We start from the raw sequence: 24,935 nt of genomic DNA, 5'->3' as shown, positions 1-24,935 counted from the left end.
AATAATTTTTTTTCTCACCATTAAAGTTTCACCACGTGTTAAATATTGCTGGCCTATTTTTCCAAATTTTATATTTTAATCATCAGGTTTCCCAAGTTCATTCTATAACAAAATAACATTTAGAAACTGCATCTTTATTATAATTTTTAAACACCTGCCCACCTACCCGACCAGTATAAAATTTGGAATGGATTCACAAAAAAAAGTAGGTGTTGTTGGTCTTTCTCCCACTAAGAACAATAGTTTCCTACTGTGCTTATGGGAAAGTTTGAACAAAAAACTATCATTTACAAATTGAATGATACTTCGAGAAGTTCTTTGAAAGAGAAAAAAAAAAAGCTAACGAGGATATCAATCACAATTCAGAGGAAAAAACAGTGTATTCGGTCAATCACAACTCACCCATGCTGTATAATAACTGCTCCTACAGGTAAATAAACCATGATAGTCGAGCCCTGAACTATTTAAAGCTGTTGACTACAGGAAAATTACCAAACGTGGGTCTTCAACTCGCCTACAACAAAAGCTAAGAATCATCTACTGTCGATGTGCATGCTTTCCAACACAGATTACTTCTATAAAACGAACCTGAAAATCTTAGTTGCTGCACCAGCAAGGCCGAGAAGGACCAAGAAATCATCATCAAGAACGTAAAAATCAGCTGATGAAGCGTACATGCAGTTACAAGCCTCTGCAAGCAATCGAGATATGTCGGATGATTATGTGAGATAAAGCCATTTTGTATGGCAAGATAATCATCGCATTAATGAATAGAATATGAACAGCCAAAAAAGGGATACAATCTAAATATATACTTGCAGGATGCAGGTTGTTATGAAGGAAGACTTCCATTAAAGAGAACTATTTGGCCTGCCAGAGTTTGCTGAGTGGCTTGCCCTTTTGGCATGTCAATATACAACCCAACGCAATCTCTCTTATCTGTTCCTCCAGTGTTTCCACAGGGAGGCCACCATCAACAATCTGCAGCTTGAGCATATCAGTGCCATCAGGATATTGCAGCAAATGTAAGATACAGAATAGATGATGACAAAATTATATTGCTAGAACAGTCTGTTTAGAGAAAAAGTATAAAAAATTATTAATTGCAAGAAATGAAATTTGAAGCAGTCTGTGCATAAATATTTGCTCACTGGGACAAAGTCAACTGTCATGTTCTCTAAATCTGTTGTATTTATGCTGAACTTTTTTTCACTCAAGAAATCTATGTCAAGAATGCTCGACCCCGATGATATTGACTTGATTTTACTAGACATAGACGAGACCAAAAGAAAAAACATTCTAGAACAACTGGATTGCTGAAACTAAACAAAATTCTTATAATGGGCATGAACCTAGTCTGGGTGATAGAACAAGAAAAAGAACATATCATCTGAACAATGTGTATATTCTGAAAATGGGCAATTATGGTAGATCAACAATGGCTATAACTAAAATATCAGAAGTATTAAAGGGATATTATTAACACAACATTATGAAACAGGTAAATCTAACACCAGAACCAGTGTATTAAAAAGAATGCAACAGTAGAATCAAATAACTACATTTAGTACAGAAACTTCTGAAATGAATGCTACCTTCCAAGAAGCATCATAAAGGGTCCGATAATGCTCCGCAACTTTCTTTTGGAATTCCAGCCGCTCATACCTTTCAGTGCCATAGCCTCCTCTTTCTGCCGCTTTCTGAATAGGATTCAAATTACAGATTTCAGAATGATGAACATTAAATGCTGAGCAATAATAAAGAAGGAAAAAGCAGATGTTGTCCTCATGATCGAGCTTGATAACTGCAAGCACTTATATTTTGCCGTGTAATGCATATTTAAAACAAAAGCATAGATAAGCTAATAATTCAACCTGAATAGCATAATAGATAAGATCCTGTAGCAAGCACTATGATGACTAGTTGGCATAACAAAAGAACCACCACAATCTTGCAACACTGTCCTAGGTAATAACCCCTGATAAGCCTAAATGAGGCTCTCAGGCAAATAGGCATACACAGTGTACAAGTAAAACATATTAAATTTTCAATGAGAACAAGAAAAACACTATCTTTTGTCAAGTAGCAAAGGCTTTCAAAGTGACTTGTCTAAATTTGACTTCTCAAAAAGCAAAGGTGTTCATCTTAATTAGCTAACTCTCAACTACCTCCATTTGACTTGTTCATATATACTACACTAACTTTTAAAGGATGCAACTCGGTCTGATTGCTCATTATAATCTTCTCAGCGCTCTCATGGACCCTTCTTCAGCGTGTGTACTCTACAATGAACACGTATTCATTTGGCAAAACCTTAACGAGGATTTGAATTATTTGCATTGTTCCAATAACATGATTCAATTTAGATTGATTTCCCATTAGGTGTTCATCACAGGATTAAGCATCACAACAAGAAACTGTCCATGAAATTCTCAAAATATGGTATTTTGTAACTATGACAAATGACCATTAATACTCCTTGAATATTGTAAAAAAACATGAAATACAAAAAATATATAAGCTACCTCTGCAGATATATCAAGATATATAACCAGATCTGGAGCTATCAGTCCCACTTCTGGAGCCTACATAGATAGAATACAATATTGTAATGTAAGCTGGTTCAATGTTTGGATATCAAGATCCTTGGTTTCATGGAAACTTACCTTACACCACTCTACATCTAGCCCCTTAGCGGCAGAAAATGCTACTCCAGAATATGAATAGCGATCAATAATAAGAGAGGTTCCACTCATTACCTTGCTCTCCATTAGTGATCTGCAAATAAGGAATCAACCATATTTGCATTTAAGCATATGTATAACTGTCTTCAAGCATGAAAATTGAAAGCAGATATTAAAATGACAGAAGCAATACATTTATATTCATCATGACTATATATTCCTGAAGCATCTAAATAGCAACTATATAAACAGTTCCAGATACTACAGCTAAATGATTATATATTTGACAGAAATGGTTCACAAATTGTATCTTATGAACTTATTAACCATGCACATCAGCTTCAAAAAAAAGATACAATAGTTAGAAAACAGATTAAGAAATAGAGTAAGGTAATTATAGTTCACATCATAAATGGACCAGTATAACACAAGGCCGACTTATCTGCAGAAGATGGCATGGAATCTTGAAAATTAACAAAATTTGCTGATGGACATGTCAAGACCATGGTAAATTTTTCAGTAACAAAATTACTCCTCCCATTCAGATCCTAGGATGTATGCCATGCCAAACATATCTAATCACTGAATAGTTGCCACATCAATTTGTCAACAATGGATCACAAAAGTTATGGATAAACTGAAATTCTGCAGAAACATAGATTTGCATCAAACTAGTTCAATAAGGAACCTTCATATCTACAATAAGGGTCACAACAAAAGTGGAGGTGATACATACCATAATAAACTGTAAGTACTCGGCAAATCAGGCATATGTTACCTTTTCTCCCAGCGATTTGCACTAAAAAGCAAATGTATTGCTCTATCATCTAATTGTGATTCATTTGCAAGATATGCAGATATCATTTGGCCGGTAGAAGTGCTTCTGTCAGGGAACCGCCATAATTCAACTGATAATCCTTTTTCCTTTAAGAATGTGACCAGTCTATTAGATTGTGAAGTCTTCCCACTGCGGTCTAGTCCTTCTAGAACAATAAGGGAACCTCGTGAATTATCATTGTGGGCAGTGTTCATCTGCATTTGCCTGAATGAGCTCCTGATTTGGCTACAGGGACAAATCTTTGGATGCCTTAGAGGACCCACTCTTCCAAAGTTCCTGCAAGTCAAAACAAATTGTCAAAAATTATGGAAACTTCATGCCTTCATCAAATTCTGAGATTATTGCTCCAGATACCATGTCATGCTGGCAACACATGCTCCAAAAAACCTCTGTGCCATAAATATTTAAAAATCAGATTTGTGTGACAATCAAATAAAGATTATAACTTTTTGGATAAACATATTATTGGTCCAAAAGATTCATAAAAAAGAAAACCTATAATTATAATACCTGGTCGGGTTAACATAAACAGTTATGTATGATTTTTCTTGTGAAAGAGAACTAAAAACGTTGATAACATGACAGGCCTTCAGATCTCACTGAATCTAATGGTGTTGTAAGGAGTAAAATAAACAACAATATTGTGTATTTAACTTTCTTTGGACATGATTAAGCCTCAAATCAGTAAAACAGATTGCCATTTTAGTATCACCAAATAAGAAGTTTGTGATGCCTCATAACAATTCATACAAGCAAAGAATGAAATTAAGAAGTGTCAACAAAGTTCACAAACCTCACATAATCACAGTTCTGCATACTTTTATTTCCTATATAAGCCAAGGTTAACTAAAAGTGTTTGAAATTTAACTTCTTAGACCTCAATGCTGTTAGAATACTTATAACATAAAATGGCACAGCTGCAGGACCAACTTTGGGATTTTGAATGCCCAAAAAGAAAGGAGCATTGTGCACTTAGAACAGGGCCACTACAATCTCCCTGTTCGCCACATACGCATAAAATAAACACAGGCTCAGTTCCAAAAGAAGGTTCATACAATTCAGGTGCAACAGCAGAACTACATTCATCAGATATAAAATCATATTAATTGAAAACATACAATTTATCTTTCACTTATATATATTTTTCATGTATACTCAGGCCCAATGAATTTGGATCTGCTTTGGTGTTAAGAACAATTATTAATCCACATCTAGCAACTTCCATAATAGTTAGGAGAATCATAACTATATCTCAAGATGCACAGTGACATACATGGTGCGTGCATGCCAACAAACTTGCATGTTGCTTTCTTGAGAGCGGACCTTAAACATCATTTGCAACTGCAAAAACTAGACATGTGCATCTCTGCTCCTAGTCACAACTTTTGCAACTGGAGAAAATCTCAGCTTAATACAAGAACATCAAGCATAGAAAATAGAATGATGCAGTATGTCATCTGAAGAACAAAAGCTAGTTGACCAAGAAAAACCTGTCATCACAGAAAGAAGAGTTGCCTTTTGATGAGCATAAAAAGCCATCACCGATCTATATCATAATTTATTTTAACCAAGTTGTAGTCGACTTACGTGCTTGCAAGTGACCCTGTGACAGCACACACTTTTTCTGGTACCATATGTAAAACACTAATGTACCAATTTTCACATTACTAGTGAGCTACCAAAATTTCCAGCAAGAAACTTGTATATATTTTGAATCTAATGGCTATATCTCAAAATCAGCGAGTTCATTGCCAGGGAACATGGGCAAGCTGATAATCATCTAGCAGCGTGTATTCAAGCACCCAATTCATCATGTACCAATAATACGACATAAGTCATTGCCACTCCAGTCACCTGGATATAACATTAACAGCTATATGCGAGCATCAGTCTTGGCACATGCCTGTGCTCAGTGCTAATATGCTACCACAATATCAAGACACAACCAGAATAGTCAGTCCGCTATGACATACATAAACATGAATGCAAATAGTTATCAATATCAGGATTCAGTCAGAATGAAGTAGCATGGTTTTAGGCATAATGGAGAGCAATGAAAACAAGCTAGTTGCATGAATGCCAAGAAGCAAAAAAGAAAAAGGAAGTCATATGTAATAACTAATAACCAATTCACTAGCATGAGGTGTTGTCAAACTCAGTTTTCCTACCTAGGATTGAAAAGGGTTGCAAACTTAGATTGTAAGATGCACATAAATAAATAAATTTATATACAATTCTTTTGTTGATATTAGTAACTCCCATATATTCTTCGGTTAATAATTGCATTTTTATTAAAGTTAATGCAGAATCTCTTATTTGTAAGAATGAATACTAATTTCATTGCTTTGTGTGCTCTTCTTTCAGGTTTACACCAGTTCAATTGGTCTCTCCACTCAAGTAGCTCGATTCAGGAATGATACTCATTTAAGGCAAACAGTGGTCATTCACATCAATGATGATATTTTATTGTAATAATTAAATATATTTTAACCTCGATCAAATGCATGTTTTTTAGTTTCTGATCCATGACAGATAAAAGGCATACAATAACCCTTTTCACAATAAGAGGTGTTATAAGCTATGCACATGGATAAACCTCGGAGGCAAATATAGAACTACACATTAGAGATTATATGAAATGACTCGCCTAAACCAATTATATGCACTAGTACATGAACAAGTGTGCAAATATAATAAGAAAAAGGAACACTTAGTATGCATTTGAGTTACTTCACTTAGATAAGTCCAGCTCTTGACAGGATATTAACAGAATATTTGAAGTTGTTGAATTAAAACACAATGGAATTGAATGAACCAACTCAGACAACTGAAGGACACAGAAAGGAAGTACTTCTCTCGGTAAGTCAAAACACTAACACCATCCAAGAATCAACACGAAGGCTGAATGGTACCGCAAGATCTGAACATGTGAATGCAAACAATTGGCGATTTCATCATATATATCATCAGAGAGGAGAAGATAAGACATAACGAGAGAGGGGAGGAGACGGGACAGTGAAGGCGAAAAGCGGAGAGAAGAGAACCAGAGAGGGTAGGAGACCTTCTGATGATACAGACGTAGAAGAGACAAGAGGAAACGGAAGGAGAAGATAGGGGCGGAGAGGGGCGGAGAGGGACGGAGAGAACAGTACCAGCGAGAGGAGGCGGCTTGGCTCGGCCAGTGACGTCGTCAGTGGCAGAAGCGGAAACCCTAGGGCTCGCTCGTCGTCTGACTTCCCGCGCAGACCGCCTCGGCTTTTTTGTCGCTTTTGTCTTTTATATGAGCCCAATGGGTCGACTCGGTGAACTCGGAGAAGTTGGAATCGGACCTAAACGCCGCGCGGCAACTCTCGAGAGCAGACCCAGCGATCCAACTAAATTATAGATTGCATATAGTTTGTTATCTTTAACATTTCGATTCTTATATTTTTAAAAAATATATATTAATATTTGTATAATTATAAAAATAAAATATTTATATATATTTACCGTAATAATATTAGTTTTATTGATAAAAATATAAAAATAAAAAGATAAAAAAGATAATCTCGGCATCGGTAGTAACAAACGACGGTGTCACTAGCATCGATATTGATACAATTGTCTAACTGCCTCCGACGCTACTCGCCTCCATGAGGAATATACCATCGACCACATCGTCTGATGCAGATGCAATTGCCACTTACAAATTATGTTGGCGTTGATGTAGATGGTGGCTGCTCCCCATCCCCTCGCTCCTCTACCACCCCATTCTCCTGGGAGCAACGTCCTAAAATCCCCAAATCCCTCTCCCACCCCACCATAGTCAAGGACGCCTCTACCCACCCCCTCCCTCTCGTGGTCCACTCCCACCCACTCGAAACTCTTCACCATATGCAAGAAGTGCTTTCCCTCCTCCCTCGACTCGTTCGTAGCTATGCTCGCCCTATGCTCCAATGGCCTCTCGCACGACAGCAATGACATGGATGAGCTCTGGTTAGTGCTCAACGTCGTGCCATAGAGGGCAACATGATCGATTCTGGCTCTTCGACTTGTACGGCTCATGTAAGGCAGCGTGCTTTGTCGTGGACGCCATGGTCTGCCTCCCTTGGATCGAGTTGTTGGGTTTCCTTAGCTATCGACCCGGCTCAAACAACATATGACCCATTTGTGTTGGCATCGACGTAGTTGGCGAGCAGCATCACTTTGCATTTGCATTGATGCCGATGCAAATGTAGAGCGATAAAAGGGTCGCTCGGTGAGTGAGGGGAGCGATGGGAGCTCTAGCAACCCTAGTTTTAGGTTGAGATCCGTTCAACAAATTAGCAGTGAGGCGGTCACCATCTTTGCCATAGATATCTTGAAAGGTCCATCTTTAGAGATGTATAGCAATCACAATTTTGACTATCTTGTCGTATCATAATTATTGGTTGCTCTAGTTATTATATTAAAAAAAAATTATTTAGACAAAAGAATATTTTTTTGATGAAATTAAATATTTGAATATTTTTTTTAAAAAAAACACTTATTTTTATACTATTATTTTGGATGTTGAAATACTGAATGTAATGAATACATATTCGAATAATACATTATCTACATCATCATTAGTTCGATACCTAGTATGAAAATAATAACGTGGTAAATATCTCGATGCTATATAATCGATACCTCAACGTTACATCATCATTAGTGACTGACACTGTATCATCAAGTGATCGACACTTCAGTACTAAATAGTCGACACCTTAACAATATGTAATCGATAGTCATAAGCATGCTAGCACATAAGCATTTTATAATCGACATCTCGATATTTAGGTGATTGATATTTTAACATCGTATCCATTGCACTTTCATCATCCTCAGCTAACATAACAATGCTCTTAAGACATTATCAACTATATCGTGTCTATAACATAACAATGCTCTTAAGAGAGTACACCCGCAGACTGCTCGACAATTACGTGAGGCTTGTCTAAATAAACTCGACAAACGGATGTGGTCGATTAAGACATCAGATCTTTCGCGCATCTTGACGTAAAGGAAGCAACCGAAACGGGCCGACCGCCTCACGGTTCGAGTCGAACCCCACCCAAACCCATTCCAAAACCCCCAACTCTGTCTCCTTCGCCTTCGGGGATTCCAAGAATTCCGACGCGACCTCGCCTTTTTAGTTCATTCCTACTCCACTTCTCTGGCAACCGTCCGTCCCTACGGATCCGGTCTCTCTTCTCGCCTTCTGGCGCTCTCCAGATCTGTGATGGCGGCGTCTTCCATTGCTTTCACCGGCCTTTCTTTGATCCCCGTCAGATCCGGTCCTCTCCGGAGGTCCGCGAACCTCCACAGCTTCCTTCCGATGTCCAGGCATGGATTCGTCGCCATGTCGCTGTCCCTCAACTCCAACTCCAGACCTGATAGAACTGTCGCCTTCTCTGGTAACCGTTTCCTTCTCTTGACCCGATTAGGAGAACGAAAAAGGTGTATAACTCTGGAGATGTGATTTAGATCATGTCCATCTGCAAAATGCTAAATAGATGATGGTGTCCTAAGGGTTTTCAAGAATAATTATCAATTTTAACAAGTCTCAATCTCGTTCTTCATTCATTAAAGAACAATCTGACAAGTTATGAGTAACGACACTTGGCAATTAAAAGAATAGATCAAAGCGATGCTATCGTGGACTTAAAAGAAAAATTGATTTTTTTGGCTTTAGTTCAAAAAAAAAAAAACTTCTTCTTTTAAATGCCTAATGCCATTCCATCAATTCCATATTCCGGTGCTTTTTGTTTTTGATCAACGGATTTGGAATCGAGTTCAGCATGATAATTTCTAATAGAAAAAAATCTGTTTATAGGCAAATTCTGACAGCTGCTTTTTATTACTTATTCTTCTTAATGCTTCCATCGCAAGTAGCTAGTTTTAACGATGACCATGTTGATACCTTTGGTCCATCTATTAATGACATTTACAGGTGTAAGGACGTATGTTGCAGCTGTTGAACAGTCAATTACTACAGAGGCTCAAAAAGTGGAAGCACCTGTTGTCATTGTTACTGGAGCGTCTAGAGGTATAGGAAAAGCGATAGCTTTAACACTAGGCAAAGCTGGTTGCAAGGTCAGTTGATATAAGATGTGTGCCTACTGATAGAATTAACTATTAAGACCAGACATTCTATTTTCTACTGTAATAGATAAATAACTTGCTATTTTATGTTTCTCTTTGTTGCTTTTAGTGTGTACCAACTTCATGCAACCGAGCAAACTCGCTTTCTCATGTTAGCTTGTATCCGAGGTTATTGTCATAATTGTCTGTCATATACAAGGTTTCTACCAAGATCATAGGACTAGAATTGGGATTGGCCTAGGTGCTGTAGAGCAGGAATTAGGATGGGGCCAAAAATAAAAACTGAAATATTATTTTGATATATATCAGAATTTTGAAAATTTTTATGAGATATATCTACATCTTGACAACATGTTGAATGATCATTTCTTTTGCTGTACTGCGACTTCGAACCTAGAACTTACATTTCTGTTAAAAGACAATTGTCATGCTTTGTAAGGTACCAAAGAAATCGTTTCATGGGCTTTAAAAGTTCATTGAGTTATCTCTACTGTATTGTAAATGTCATGAATGTGTAATTCATATAACTATGCAAAAATTCATATTGTAGTTCTATTGCTGAACAGATTTTCTGAATTTCTATCGCATAATTCTCTATTTGATTCAGGTTCTCGTGAATTATGCACGATCATCAAAGGAAGCTGAAGAAGTCTCCAAAGAAGTAGGTCCATATTGCCTATCTTTTACAAATTTTATTTTCTATTCAATTCAGAGGAAAGTTCACTATGATTGTCTGGGGTTTCCCAATTTCTTCATCATTTGTCGCATTTGCTTCTTTGTGCCAAGAAAACAAAATTTTCTTCTTAATAGTTTTTTTTTTTGTCAGAAATCATTTTAACTCTTGTTAGTTTTGTTTCAGATCCATTCTATATATAAGTTATACAACCAGCAAAAACTTTTAAGGTTGGTATGTGATAAATGAAAATTAGGATCTGAATACTGGTGATTGTTATATACACCATGATACTGGTGGTTGGTATATACAACCACGTACAACTATGTTATTATGTAGCCTGGAATACTACTGGGGAAAAATGTTCGATTGTTAGTCAGCATGTGGCATACAATGTATTGGCATGTGGTCTGACTGGTGAGTGCATATTTCGTGTGTCATCAAAATTAATCTTTACACAGAAATATGACGATGATACACTGATACATGACTCTTAAAGGGTTAGGGTACTGTTTCTAAAGTAACGAGCAGCATAAATTTTTTAACAATGCACTTAACAAATTTTTTTAACATTGTTTGCATATTCCTGATGTTTGATGTACTTTGCAGATAGATGCATACGGTGGTCAAGCCATTACTTTTGGTGGAGATGTTTCCAAAGAAGCTGATGTGGAATCTATGATAAAAACTGTTAGTCAAGAACATTGCATATATTCAACAAATCTATAAACCTAATCTTTGGCTGATTTTATGGCATATGTGATTCTTCAGGCAGTTGATACATGGGGAACGGTTGACATTTTAGTCAACAATGCAGGTTCCTAGGATTTCACTACTTGATCTGTTTGCTTCTAATATTTTCTAATGGAGACCAAACATTAATGCTTCCAGGAATTACACGGGACACTCTGTTGATGCGAATGAAAAAATCACAATGGCAGGAAGTCATTGACCTGAATCTTACTGGTGTTTTCCTTTGCACACAGGTTTGTGTTCTTGTACCTTCTGGAATTGACTTTGCAAGTTTTGGATGGTGAATCTTTTAATTCTTCATTGGTGCAATAAATTCTCCTGCAGGCAGCAGCCAAAATTATGTTGAAGAAGAAAAAGGTACCGCCTAAGGATTTCTTTCACATTGGTTTGTTAATAGATAGTGTTTGATTAATATGTGATCCAGAAAAAAGTTATCTACATAATTTGTTGGGTTAACGTTAAAAAAATCTTTTTTAGCTCATGGCAAATCTTGGAAATCCAGAAAAGGAAACTTTGTTGATTTGTCTGTCGTGATGCTCTTTTTGGTGCTAATTAAAGTAAACTATACTTAACAGAAAGCTACTGCCTAATTTGTTTGAGATGCTTGAAAATTTCGATGTTCTAATTGTTATATGTTATAGATCATGTGTTCATAACCATAACTTTGTCATGGTTATTCATAATGGTGGGGCAGGGTTGAGAGGCAGGGATATGTTTGAAGTCAGTATCAAGAAATCAATATTCTTTTGAAATTCATGGAATTATAGATTTTTAGGTGATTTTTCTTCATTGAATAATTGACAAATTCATGTTATTTTATCAATATGAAATACTGTGTAGCACCATCGGAAAACCTTTTTTTGACTTGTTTGCCGTCTTTTGTTTCTCTATTATAAATTAAAATATGATAGCAAGAAAAGAAGGACAACTAGTGTTTGTCCAGTTGTCGTCATTGCAGTAAAGTAACTAAGATCATGTTCATGTGATCACATGAAAATATTCGTGATAATGGGTATATTAGAGCTGCATAAGGTCTTATATCATAGTTTGCTATTAGAGAGGGGATAACTTGAATTAGGATGCAGTTGTCAATTCAAGTACACATCAAATTTGATTGACTGAATCTTATCAAGAAATTATGGTTTAGGGCTAGTTATTAGCAAAGGGAATTTTAACAAGCTTTCATGGTTTACTTAAGTTTTCCCATTACTTTATTTCTATACTCTCTACTTAATATATTCAAGTAAAAAGTTTTAGTCTAACCACCGAATTTTGAACTAAGCTGATTTCATCTTGTCGGCTCTTAAACGCACTTTTCACATCTTTCCTGGCTATGGATTCCCTGACTTTTATTTTCTTAATAATTACTTAAAATCTTTTGTTTCTACTACTTTCTTCTTTTAGAGACTACTCCGGATAGGTATTGTATTCTTGAATTAGTCTGGACCTTGAGAGCGAGTGCCCAAATTATTCCACATATCTAGGAATTATTTCTGGAAACAAGATTCATAACAGTCTTTGCAACCTGAAGTTTTCCCAGTCACCTGTTATGCAAGCAGATACTATCAATTAGTTTGTGAGGCCAGTAATTTTGATCATTTGTGCTTTATTACCAAATACTATATGTCTATATCTCCATGATAGTAGATATAGTCAGTCCGGGAAAATGACTCATCGATATATGAAGTTCTCAGATTGTCGTATTCAGTTAATCAATTTGCTCCAGCAGATTTATGCCTTTGTTTTTTGTCCAAATCATTCTTCAAACTCGATGCAATTTTTGTTCAATATGCTTCTGACAGGGAAGGATCATCAACATAGCATCTGTTGTTGGACTAGTGGGGAACATTGGCCAAGCTAATTATAGTGCTGCAAAGGCAGGGGTGATTGGTTTTACTAAAACTGTTGCAAAAGAATATGCAAGCAGAAATATCAATGTCAGTTTATTCTCTTATGTAAACCTTGCAATTTAATTTTGTGAATTCCTTTTATATGACTGTTTGGTGATACTTCCTAGGTTAATGCTGTCGCTCCTGGGTTCATTGCATCTGATATGACTGCTAAACTAGGAGAAGACATCGAAAAGAAAATATTGCAGACCATTCCATTAGGTAAGATTGGAAATATAACTTCTTGGAATAACATACTGAGCAGATCTTCTATAGTGATTGTCAACAGCTGTAAACTTCACTATTGTCTGTGGACATGTATTTCTTCTTGTAACTCTCCACTTGGAAGAAATTTACCTGACTTGGCAAGACTACAAAGATAATCATTTTAGCCTTCCCATTTTCCCTTTCAGTTTGACGCTTCAGGCTACCTCTGTAAACCTAGAGGTCTTGGGTTGTTCTGGGCTGAGCTACTTATGATTAGATTATAAACTGCTTCCATTTTTCTCTAGAAACTTTGCAGAAAGTCATAATTTATGTATATAAGAAGAACGTTATTATTTAAAATGACTTTTCAGCGAGGTATGGCCAACCAGAAGAAGTTGCTGGCTTAGTGGAGTTCTTGGCCCTTAATTCTGCATCGAGTTACATTACCGGGCAGGTAAATGCCATTTTAGTTAATGAACAGATGCCTGTTGTATGATTCTCCAGAGATGATTTGGTTTATGCTTTTGACAGTTATGATAGTTAACAAAAATATTTGCGACCTTATTTTGTTTTATTTTATTGGCTTTCATCACTGATCTGCTTTTAGCCATTATTATTTTTGCAATTTTCTTGTCTGAGAATATTTACTCTGATACAACGCAGGTCTTTACCATTGATGGCGGGATGGTTATGTAAACATGGGATGAGTTTTTCCGTCTTGAAGAACCTCTAACCTTTATTTGGATTGCTATGTTCACTGGCATGTTAGATTTTGGACAACTATGCAAACTTTCCTTTTTATCAGTTGTTTCCCTTTTTTTTCGTTTTGTTGAATGCTAACTTTTGAAATACTGCCTGGAAATAAGATTTTAAAGAACTCAGTTATTTCAAAGCATTATAATTGATGTTCCTCTCTTCTCGTATGTTTGATATGATCATATCATGCTTAAGGCTCTTTCACAGAGAGTTTTTTTAGATTGAATGCTTTATATTTCAATCATCTTCATCTTCTCCATAGCACTTGGCTTGATGCAATATCCCTCCATTGATTGTTTGTGCTATTTTATTAGCGTGACAATCTTATTGTCGAACATTGTCATCAACAAATTGAGTTCGAGTTAGTCTATAAGTGGGAAGAAATTGGAGATGGTTTATAAGTTGTTGATGTCATTAATGGTGAAGCAATTCTTCAAGTCTGATTCAACTGGGTAATCATAATATCTATAATAGACGTTCTCATGATGCTATCAAACAGTTCAACGAGCGTATTTTGGATCCTAATTGTCCCTATTTAAGATTGGCTTCTATGGTTTGTCCCCTTGCATCATCAGGTTAAGAGTCGTCGAGATCGGTCGGGAAGCAGCCACGCGTCTGTCCTTCCTCCATTAAACCACTGGGAAGACGCGAGTAGACGGCCGTCACGGCGCTCCGTTCGCCTGGTGTGGGGTTCACGGGAGCCGTTGGATTAGGACGCTCCTCTTCCCCTTACCGTTCATCAGAAAACCCTGCCCTGCCCTTATCTCTTCCGACGTCCACCAGCGAAGTCGTCTATTAAAGCTGCTCTCTCTCCCCCTCATTTGGCTTCCGATTAGGGTTGGAGCTTACACTTGGGCTCTACGGTAGCCCCCATCGATTGAAGGTTGTATTCCACCGTCGATGGCGACCTCGGCGGCTCAAATCCACGCCCTCGGCTCCGTCCCCTTCTTTCCTTCCTCGAAATTGCCGTCTTCCCGCGTCGCCGCATCCAGTTCCCTCTTCTTCGGCGTCCGCCGACCTGGCAGCGCCAGCGGAGCTCGCCTCAGCGCGAGGAGGCGGAACCAGCGGTCCGGCTATGGGCCGCTCCGGGTGGTGTGCGAGAAGGTGGTGGGGATCGATCTCGGGACCACTAACTCGGCGGTCGCGGCCATGGAGGGCGGGAAGCCGACCATCGTGACCAACGCCGAGGGCCAGCGGACGACGCCGTCGGTGGTTGCCTACACGAAGAACGGTGACCGGCTGGTCGGGCAGATTGCCAAGCGCCAGGCAGTGGTGAATCCGGAGAATACTTTCTTCTCTGTCAAGCGGTTCATCGGGCGGAAGATGTCGGAGGTGGATGAGGAGTCAAAGCAAGTCTCGTATCGGGTGCTGAGGGATGAAAACGGGAATGTCAAACTTGATTGCCCTGCCATCGGGAAGCAGTTTGCTGCTGAAGAGATCTCGGCTCAGGTGATGAATTTTGAGTTCTATCTTGAAGTTTTACCCAACCGTTTAATTCGCTTTATGCCACTATCTTGTAGAACAGTAAATACTTACGAGCTTAATGAGCTATTCTCAGTAATTTTGACCAGTATGCTTCTTGTTCCATGTTTGGAGTTTGTTGGAGAGACCATATGTTAATGCCTTAGTCTTGGATAATTATTTCTTCTTTCCTTGGTTCTTTCCTTTTATGGAAAATGTCAGCTTCTGAGAGATTATAGTTTGGCAGCTTTTCTTCTTGCATGTTCTTTCTCTTTAAGTTCCTACGGCAGAAGCTTGGAACGAATGTACTAACCTGATCAAATAGTGTTTTGAGTTTGGCAAACTCTTTGAAGCATCATGTTTTGTGCTCTTGATGTTGTTTTTTCTTTGCCGTTGTGTTTTGTGCATCTGTTTGCTAGTTTCTTTTATGGAATCCACACAATGAACTTGCTCTTTGAAGATACATGTAGAGTACACTTTATAGTGGTTGTTACTTTCTTTTTGTTTGTGGTTTTCTATTACAATTGGAGATTAATCTAAATGGTGTATGTTTTCCTCATTATGATGTTAAAATCCCAGGCTCAAAATTTTTAATAGTTTACTGTTGATTTACATAATTAAAATTTTTTGTTAGACTGTTATGATATTGAGTTTTGGTATCTGTCAAATAGTTGGAGATTATGAGTGAACTTTACCATGGCTGCAGGTATTTGAAGTTAATTTAGTGATTTTATAGCCTTCCTGTGTTTTGAGGCTAAGAATGGGGTGCATTCTCTATTTTCTCCATGATTGCTGAATGTCTTTGTTTTTTCAGGTTTTGAGAAAGCTTGTGGATGATGCATCTAAGTTTTTGAATGACAAGGTTACAAAAGCAGTGGTTACAGTTCCTGCATACTTCAATGATTCCCAAAGGACAGCTACAAAGGATGCCGGTCGTATCGCTGGCTTAGAAGTTCTTCGTATCATCAATGAGCCGACAGCTGCATCATTGGCATATGGTTTTGAAAAGAAGAGTAATGAAACTATTCTCGTATTTGATCTGGGAGGTGGCACCTTTGATGTTTCAGGTACTGGGGCTTACTATTCTCCCAAACACCGCTTCCATAACTCTGTGTCATTGTTGCTTCTGCCAAGCATAAATCATTTAGATTTACTCCTTCCAATCTTGAAGTTCATGGGTTAAAGTTATTTCCTTTCTTTATTGAGAAAAGTAGTTCCTTTTAACTTTCTGTAATAGCCTCTATGTTAATATACTGCAGTTCTTGAGGTTGGAGATGGCGTCTTTGAAGTACTCTCAACATCAGGAGACACACATCTTGGTGGTGACGACTTTGACAAGGTTGGTTATGTTAAATATGCGAAACTCTGGTAGTATTTCTTTTTTACTTTTTTGTTCTTGAGTTTGTATTTTGAATATGAAACCTGGTGCTGTCGTTATCTTATGCTTGATCTGTATTGTGTTAAGCACATGATTGGTGCCCCCTTGTGCAATTGTTCTGCTGATGATGGTAAAATACTAAATTTTTCAGTGTTTGCAGCTATCATGGTTGCATAGATATACCAGTTCCAGTCATTGAATTGAGTAGTGCAAGTTATCTATGTTATATATTGTAGTTTGGTTGTCTTTAGTTGCCAGAATATGGCGAGCTCCACATGAAAAACCAAGGGATGGGAATGATCATTTCTATTTACATGAGCTTATTGAATAGCATAATATTTTTTCTAGAAAGGATAACTATGAGTAACATTTCTCTTATCCAGTGTGGAACAGTAGCATTATATACCATTTAAAACTTAACCTACTGTTGGAGAGGGAACGGATGATGTTATTTTCTTCCTGTTGGTTTCTACTTTCTGGTACAAGTTTTCTGTAGCTTCTAGTCCAGTCTTTTCTTTCCATTGACTGCTTTTCTTTTTCATCTTTTCAGATGAATTTATGAACTTGGGCTTAATGTTCTATCATTTTTTTTGAGCTCATATGAAATGTCAGTCAATTAGTTTCTTTTTATTTTTTAATCTGGCTACAGTCTTAAATACCCCTGCTCTTGAACTTTTAGTATCAAACTGACATTTGAAACTATCTCCTCTTGTTAACCTAACTCCTGTTCTTTCAGTTCCTTATTCTATCCTTTAACAAAAAACTATAGTATAGTTTATACAGCATCTCTATTAGCATGTTCTGGACAGGGTTGTGCTGGTGTCAGCACTGAATCTTTTATTCTCACATACACTTAAGCAGCTACACACTTGACAAAATTTTTCTGATCTACCTGTTCACTGGAATGCATCCTAAGTTATGCTCACTGAAGATTATATATCGCCACATAAGTTGTGTATACTGAAAATGCATTTATGTGGATGGTATAAATGCATTCATATTATTTTCCATGTTGATCAGAGAATCGTTGACTGGCTTTCTGCTGACTTTAAGAGAGATGAAGGCATTGATCTTCTGAAGGACAAACAAGCCCTTCAGAGACTGACTGAAACAGCAGAAAAGGCTAAGATGGAATTGTCCTCCTTGACCCAAACAAACATCAGGTTAGATTCTGTTGTGCCCATGTTTTCTTTGTCTTCACTATGTTCTTTCTGAATTTGGTTTTCTTGATATTTTTAGTCCTCTCTAATCTAGACTCTCTGTCTGATCTTTTGGCAGTTTACCATTTATCACCGCTACTGCTGATGGTCCTAAGCACATAGAGACAACACTTACAAGGGCCAAGTTTGAGGAACTATGTTCAGACCTTCTTGACAGGTATAGTAAAATTTTATATCATGAATTTTTCTTTCTGCGATGTAGAACAAGTCAGTTTACAGAATCTAAGCCTGCTCAGGCCGTTTTTTGTATAAAACGCAAAAAAAACCATTATGATTTACACTGATGACTGCTTTTCTGGTTGTTTCACTAATTTTGGATCTGATCTGATGTCTATTGGCTGGATAATGTATATGTGTGCTTCATATTTTTTCTGACATTTATTTCATCTTTACTCATGCCGTTGGTGAAACAGGCTTAAAACTCCTGTAGATAATTCCTTAAAAGATGCAAAGCTCTCGTTTAAAGACATTGATGAGGTAATTCTTGTTGGTGGGTCAACTCGTATCCCAGCAGTTCAGGAACTCGTGAAGAAGATGACTGGGAAGGAGCCCAATGTTACTGTCAACCCTGATGAGGTTGTTGCTCTTGGTGCTGCAGTGCAGGTTTGGCTTCCAAAAACATTAGCATGGACCCGAGCAATTAGTTAATTTGAAATTTATGTTGTTAGTTCGAATTTTCAATTTATAATAATTGGTGAGCTACCTAAGTGACAAAACTGAGCCAATTTTATGCTAGAATCTTATAAATATATGAACAAGGTTGTGCTCCTATGACAATGAAAAGTTCAGTCACTTTATTTATTCATATTGAAATCCGATGATTACTACTAATTTTTTAAACTCCAATGAACCTCAAAATAGAACATACATATTTTCTAGAACTGATAAGAGTAATTTATCTATGCAACACAGCATTATAAGACGGATATATAGAATATCTGTTGCATTACTTGTGATTTTATGGGTCAGGTGATATCTGTATTTCAAGTTACATGCCGCCATAACTCTGGTGCCATGGCATGTGCAGAACTCTCTGATGTTGAAAATTTACACAAAATTCTGACGGCTATGATGGGAGACCCTCATGTCCTTAGCCTCTGTTTATTGATGACTTCATGATAAATATTTTTGATGAAAATCTGTCCTGAGCACTTTATTGCTGTCGGTCATCCGGTTGACCCATACACAAATTTGTGCAAAGATATTGGTCTCTTTCTTCTGCACCAATTTTATTAGCATGCTTATAATTGAATTCACAGTACATCTTCAGGATTTACTATCATGAATGAAGTTCTGTTTTTGTAATCTGTAAATGAACTCAAATTAAGGTGGTTTGAAATCAGATTTCAGTGCTTGTAAAAAGATAAAATAGTCCTTTCTTATTCTTGTCTTTTCTCTTATATTAGTGTTGTTAATTACTTCTGCACTTAAACTTTTCAGGCAGGAGTGTTGGCAGGTGATGTCAGTGATATTGTCCTTCTCGATGTTACACCTCTATCTCTTGGTTTGGAAACACTGGGTGGTGTGATGACAAAGATCATCCCGAGGAACACAACACTGCCAACATCCAAATCAGAAGTCTTCTCGACAGCAGCAGATGGCCAAACAAGTGTCGAGATTAATGTTCTTCAGGGTGAAAGAGAGTTTGTGAGAGACAACAAATCACTTGGCAGTTTCCGTCTTGATGGAATCCCTCCAGCTCCACGTGGGGTACCACAGATTGAAGTCAAGTTTGATATTGATGCCAATGGAATTCTTTCTGTTACCGCGGTGGACAAGGGTACTGGAAAGAAACAAGATATCACTATTACTGGGGCTAGCACCTTGCCCACCGATGAGGTGAGCTCTCCCAGTATCATATTTAACCACTTCTTCATTCTTCACTCATCGCAGGATTTTGTTGTTGCATATGTAGAATGATCCATAGATGTTTCCATTCCCATCTTTTAAAGGTCAAGTATCGATATGTTGAAGGTCTAGTTTGTCTTCATTACCTTCTACGAGTTGAAGTTTGTGTTGAAAGATCAGCCAAATGTGTTAAGAAAGCATAGATGGTTTGGAAAGATTAAAGCCAACACGCTTGTGATCCTTTGCACTTCTCTGTCGATTTAGTTTATCCATTTAAACCATAATTATTGTTTCAAACATTAGAATTTGGCTGTCTGCAAATCCACATATGTTCTAACTTCTAACTGATGTTTGCCAACGGTGCTATCCAGGTTGAAAGAATGGTGAAGGAAGCTGAGAAGTTTGCCAAAGAGGATAAGGAGAAGAGGGATGCCATCGACACAAAGAACCAGTCTGAGTCTGTGATTTATCAGACAGAAAAGCAACTGAAGGAGCTCGGAGATAAGGTGCCTGCTGCTGTCAAAGAAAAGGTAGAAGGAAAGCTGAAGGATCTCAAGGACGCTGTTGCTGGTGGATCAACTCAGAGCATGAAGGATGCCATGGCAGCCCTGAACCAGGAGGTGATGCAACTCGGACAATCGCTCTATAACCAGCCAGGCGCAGCCGGTGCTGGTCCTGGTGCTGGTGCTGGTTCTGGTCCTGCTCCTGGAGCTGATGCTGGGTCTTCCGGACCATCTTCCAAGGGGTCTGAGAATGGCGATGTGATTGATGCCGATTTCACCGATAGCAATTGAAAATGCCGACGATCTCGGGAAGTACAGTAAGGCCACTGGGATTCAAATTGTCATACAGTCCATCGAGTAAATAGCTTTAATAAGGTCTTACTATTTTACTTCTTGTCCGATGCTCTCATTGAATCGCTCTCCGGATTCAAGATGTCGAGTTTTGTTCATTTAGAACAACTTGTTTGTGATTTGTTACCAAATCAAGATAGGATTGATGTAGCTGTTTCAGGATCTTATTCAGGATCTTATTTTTTTCCTACGAGGATTAATTGCCCCTAGTCACTTGGCGTATCCTTCGTTGTATATTGTCAACATTGTGCTGTGGCATGTCTAGCAAATGCTTATATGCTAGCGATTACTCGATAGTAAACGCAATTCAGAACAGCATCAGTTCTATTTTTTATCTTAATTTCCTATTATAAAAGCTTCCGAACAGGTAGCAGCTATATGAAACTCTCCACAACACAAAGCAGATGCAAACTTCAAAAGCTTTGCAGAACGTAGACAGACTCCATGGATAGGGTATTACTGACTGCACCAAATGCTTAAACTAAAGATCATCAAACCGCTGATGCCACCAGTGAGGGCTTGGATGCATGATTAGATTGCTGTTCATCTGCTTCCATGTGCTGTGCCCCGAAGCAGAAGTACTGACTCATCGGTCTGCCGTTCACAAGGCTCCATCTCGGGGTCGCATTCTCCACCGCACTATAATTCATGGAGGAACTGGAACAGGAGGCGCCATCATTCTCGTTCTCCGAACAAATGCCCTTCCGTTTCTCCATCGCAGACGATGCAGCAAACTTCTTCCTCGTGGCTGGACTCGGCACCGCGCTTCTCACGGAAAGAGGTCGCTTGTTGCTTGCCATCATCATCATCATCCATGTCGACTTGGAGAACTGCTGCCGGAGTGGAGTCGGAGCTTCTCCCCGGTCGACCAACTTCTTGAAGGACTCCAACGACTCATCATCTCCCACCACCTTCTTTAAAGTCTCGGCCGTCTTCCCCCTCCTCCGAGGCCACCCGAGTAGAACCCTCAGATGCCTCGCCACATTGCCGATGGAACCGATCTGCTGCTTCTTCCTCCTATCCGAACCGGCACTGAAGTGGCTGACCTCGCTCTTGCTGGCGCTCGAGCACGAGCTCGGCCTCGCACTGGCGTCCGATGCCTGGATGCCCGTGTACAAAAATATCTCCGCATCCGAAACCCTAAACGCGGTGCCTGGGCTCTTCGCAACGCCTTGCATCTTTAGGTGGGAAGCGATGGCCGACCTCGTTCTGTAGTCCTTCGAGTTCGCCATCCCTCCCGCAGAGATCAACTGCTTGATCAGCACCTCCGACGACGCCGATCGAGGGTGCTGTCGGAGCACATCCAGCGGCGTCATGCCATCGCCATCTCGAACGTTGAGGTCGATGGATCGGACCGTCATCAGGAGCTCGACCAAATCCGCATGCACATTGCCGATCACGGCCATATGGAGGGCGGTCCTCCCGTCCTTGTTTCTGACATTGACGATCTCTTGAACGCTCGCAGCGTTTCCATCGATCAGCTTCCTCACCAGCTCCATCTGCCTGTCGAGCCTGCGGAAACCCGGGGTTCTGAAGCCTGCCACTGCCATGTGAAGGAAGGTGTCGCCAGCTTCATTGATCGAACGGGAGGAAGAGGGTGAAGCCGCCATCAGGGCCTCTGCAACAGGTAAGTGTCCTCGAAAGGCTGCTATATGCAATGCTGTGTTCCCTTTCTTGTCTCTGGAGTCGATCATGTCGATAGATACAAGTAGATACTTGACTACCTGCATTATTATAGTTAGAAAAGTAGCCATTTGATTGAGGTACAATTCATTAGAACACAAAAAGCAAAGATGCTTTGTAGAATTCTAAGGTAGAACATGCCATGTTCAAACCCAGTGGACTGCAACATTATCCATTCTGCTTTAGAGTAGAACACAAACATTTTTGTTTGCTTTAGTTCATAATATAATTAGTCAAAGAAAACTTGTTGTCTAAATAAGATAATAGTATTTTAAAGTTCATAATATGTATTTTATTTTCTCTAAATAAGTTGCTCAACTTGCAAGATAGAGAAGTAAGATATACAATTGAGTCATCATGATTCTTACAATGTGTAATCACAAAAAAATGTTGCATGTATTCCAATTTCTAGCTTCTGCTTCCTTTAAGTCACAAGTCTAAGGAGTTGTCTAGCTAACAACTGATTCAAGCAAAACATAGCAATGCCACTTTGAAATGAAATGAAATCTTGGTTAAGTGGAACTATTTAAGACTTGGATGACACAAGAGCTAGAGAGAGAGAGAGAGAGATTCCATTAGCACCAAATTTGATACCTGACTAGTTTTAGTTGGTCATGTCTAGCCTTGTGGAGACTTCCATGATGCTGTAAAAGGCAGGTGCTCAGCATTGACACTCATTAACCCAAATTGGATGATTGCTGAAGTATGTTTAAAGATTCATGTATGAGGAAAACCAGTTAGAGAAGGCTGTAAGTTCATCTTTAGATATAGAGTGTACAACCTGGCCTAGATTTGTTCTTTCCCTAAAGGTTTCATAAGAGTAGAAATGAAGAATACCCTTTCTAATGATGTTGAAACCTCAAACAGATACAACAATAATTTGCTGCTACATGATCAATATGAGTCTTTATTTGCAGCAATGCTTTACAATTTTCGTGTATCGATACTACTAGGGCTTTGACTAGTACCATATCGGTCCGTATGATATACCAAATTTCAAAAAAAGAAGAAAAAAATAAATCAAATGATAAGATGAAGAAATTGTCCTATCATCAGGAGTATCGGACGGTATAAAGGCCTGTATTTGGGAGTATCCCCCTGTTTACCCTTAAATTTTCAGACAAATAAATATCTTCTGTATCATTGTGTATCGGATGGTATCGCAAACCTTAATTTTTGTAGTATGATGGAAACTAGAATGAAGTTGCTGAAACTTGGTGCTTCTGATGCCACAGACAACATCATGAGTGCTGAAGAATCACTAGTTCAAACAAACTTGTAGAGCAAACAATGAATCAAGATCAAGGCTTCTGTGGAAAGCACAAGCAGTGTCTCACCTCAACCTGTCCTCTACCAGAGGCAGTATGCAAGATGGTGGATCCCTGGATGTCTCTGTAAGCCACCACATCTGAGCAGTCCACCAGAAGCTCCTTCAAGAACTCCAAGCTCCCTCCTCTGGCAGAAGCATGGAGTGCCCTGTTCACCATCTCCCACCTAAAACCAGAGTCTGCTCCTCCACCGCCACCTATGGACCGCCTCGGTGACACCGCAGAGTCGAACAGAAGCCTGAAGACCTCCGAGCTCTTGCTCCTCGCCGCGGCATAGAAGATGTCAGTGACGCCATATTCCCCTTCACCGAAGACTAGCAGTGGTTCTCTGTGGAGCAGCTCCTGCACAAAGCCCATGTCCCCTGCCGAGGCTGCAGTGTAGAGAAGCCATCCACCGTAGCCGGCACGGATCAGCGAGTTCTTCCCGTTCCTCCCCTCACACTCATGGAGCAGGCGGCGAGCGACAGTGGACCGGCATCTGGCGGCGTCCACGAACTGGGCGTCGTCGTCCCACACCGTCTCAAGCCGGCGGATGCGGCGAAGGGAGGTGAGCTTTATGAGGAGATTGGCGTCGAGATGCAGCAGCTGCCGGACGAGGTCGTAGTGGCCATTAGCTGCTGCCCAATCGATCGGGGAGGCGTACCACCACTGGTCTCCGGTGCTCTCCCACCGGAGGGGGAAGTAAGAATCCGGCATTCAGCTGATGCCCGAGGAAGGCGAACCATTTCAAATGCAAATAGGAGCGGATACTGTGAGAACGAACTCATTCTATGCAGATCAAATGCATCACATGAAAACTAAGCAAGAAGACAATACCAAGACACTGCAGAATAATATGGCTCATGGTAGTTCAAAGCATTGAAGGCTGGCAGAACAAAGATGTGAGCAAGACAGATTCCAAGAAGCTAAAAGAGTATATACAGCTAAAATAATTGGAGAATAGGAGGAAAGCTGATACAGACTCAAAGAAACAGCAAAAACTATGAACAACTGAGTGTAATAATAGATTGATGGTAAGGAGACAGGTGAGAGGATTAGGAAAGAGAACTTACAGTGGATGATATGACCAAGTCAAAACCAAGCACTTGGCGAAATGAAATGGAGAGACATCAGAACTTAAAGGCAACAGAGAGGAGATTGATGTGAATCGAATGTGGGGAGGTGTGTGTGGTCCTCTCTCCAAGTGCATGAAGAGGTGGTAATTGTGGTTAGGGCTAGAAAGGGTGGTTTGCAGTGAAGAAGGAAAACACAGGCTGCT

At 39.2% G+C, this 24,935-nt stretch overlaps 4 protein-coding genes across 20 annotated transcripts; 2 read left to right on the top strand and 2 right to left on the bottom strand.

Annotated features, from left to right (window-relative positions):
* Nucleotides 1-335: 335 nt before the first annotated feature.
* LOC135622727 (thymidylate kinase-like) lies at nucleotides 336-6,802 on the bottom strand. 14 transcript variants are annotated; one of them, XM_065124812.1, is made up of 11 exons: nucleotides 6,675-6,769; nucleotides 6,374-6,442; nucleotides 5,110-5,395; nucleotides 4,796-5,012; nucleotides 3,463-3,798; nucleotides 2,667-2,778; nucleotides 2,526-2,585; nucleotides 1,596-1,700; nucleotides 816-987; nucleotides 589-691; nucleotides 336-514 (listed from the first exon to the last, which is right to left on the bottom strand). In XM_065124812.1, the coding sequence occupies exons 4-9, from the start codon at nucleotides 4,855-4,857 to the stop codon at nucleotides 862-864; spliced, it is 801 nt and encodes a 266-aa protein (XP_064980884.1). In that variant the 5' UTR covers nucleotides 4,858-5,012; nucleotides 5,110-5,395; nucleotides 6,374-6,442; nucleotides 6,675-6,769; the 3' UTR covers nucleotides 336-514; nucleotides 589-691; nucleotides 816-861. The 14 variants fall into 14 exon arrangements, with proteins under 14 accessions (XP_064980884.1, XP_064980882.1, XP_064980895.1 ...); XM_065124810.1 differs by having other exon boundaries at nucleotides 5,110-5,376; XM_065124823.1 differs by having other exon boundaries at nucleotides 4,846-5,012; nucleotides 5,110-5,376; nucleotides 6,675-6,768.
* A 1,795-nt stretch (nucleotides 6,803-8,597) lies between these two features.
* LOC135622725 (3-oxoacyl-[acyl-carrier-protein] reductase 4-like) lies at nucleotides 8,598-14,044 on the top strand. The gene is made up of 11 exons (XM_065124808.1): nucleotides 8,598-8,939; nucleotides 9,476-9,618; nucleotides 10,235-10,288; nucleotides 10,910-10,990; nucleotides 11,072-11,117; nucleotides 11,192-11,286; nucleotides 11,378-11,410; nucleotides 12,856-12,990; nucleotides 13,071-13,164; nucleotides 13,521-13,603; nucleotides 13,813-14,044. Exons 1-11 carry the CDS (start codon nucleotides 8,765-8,767, stop codon nucleotides 13,843-13,845), a joined length of 972 nt encoding a protein of 323 aa, XP_064980880.1. The 5' UTR covers nucleotides 8,598-8,764; the 3' UTR covers nucleotides 13,846-14,044.
* A 660-nt stretch (nucleotides 14,045-14,704) lies between these two features.
* Nucleotides 14,705-20,875, top strand: LOC103997192 (stromal 70 kDa heat shock-related protein, chloroplastic). The gene is made up of 8 exons (XM_009418360.3): nucleotides 14,705-15,354; nucleotides 16,181-16,433; nucleotides 16,626-16,705; nucleotides 17,765-17,907; nucleotides 18,023-18,121; nucleotides 18,378-18,567; nucleotides 19,405-19,803; nucleotides 20,184-20,875. The coding sequence occupies exons 1-8, from the start codon at nucleotides 14,806-14,808 to the stop codon at nucleotides 20,604-20,606; spliced, it is 2,136 nt and encodes a 711-aa protein (XP_009416635.2). The 5' UTR covers nucleotides 14,705-14,805; the 3' UTR covers nucleotides 20,607-20,875.
* An 88-nt stretch (nucleotides 20,876-20,963) lies between these two features.
* LOC135622724 (uncharacterized) lies at nucleotides 20,964-24,935 on the bottom strand. Of its 4 annotated transcripts, XM_065124806.1 has the most exons (4): nucleotides 24,730-24,935; nucleotides 24,494-24,542; nucleotides 23,687-24,377; nucleotides 20,964-22,390 (listed from the first exon to the last, which is right to left on the bottom strand). In XM_065124806.1, the coding sequence occupies exons 3-4, from the start codon at nucleotides 24,371-24,373 to the stop codon at nucleotides 21,158-21,160; spliced, it is 1,920 nt and encodes a 639-aa protein (XP_064980878.1). In that variant the 5' UTR covers nucleotides 24,374-24,377; nucleotides 24,494-24,542; nucleotides 24,730-24,935; the 3' UTR covers nucleotides 20,964-21,157. The 4 variants fall into 4 exon arrangements, with proteins under 4 accessions (XP_064980878.1, XP_064980877.1, XP_064980876.1 ...); XM_065124805.1 differs by lacking the exon at nucleotides 24,494-24,542; XM_065124804.1 differs by lacking the exon at nucleotides 24,730-24,935 and having other exon boundaries at nucleotides 24,494-24,723.

Source organism: Musa acuminata, chromosome BXJ2-9 (assembly GCF_036884655.1).
Source record: "Musa acuminata AAA Group cultivar baxijiao chromosome BXJ2-9, Cavendish_Baxijiao_AAA, whole genome shotgun sequence".
Classification (NCBI taxonomy): Eukaryota; Viridiplantae; Streptophyta; class Magnoliopsida; order Zingiberales; family Musaceae; genus Musa; species Musa acuminata.
Note: the sequence above shows the minus strand (reverse complement) of the source record. Positions and strands in the feature narration are given on the sequence as shown.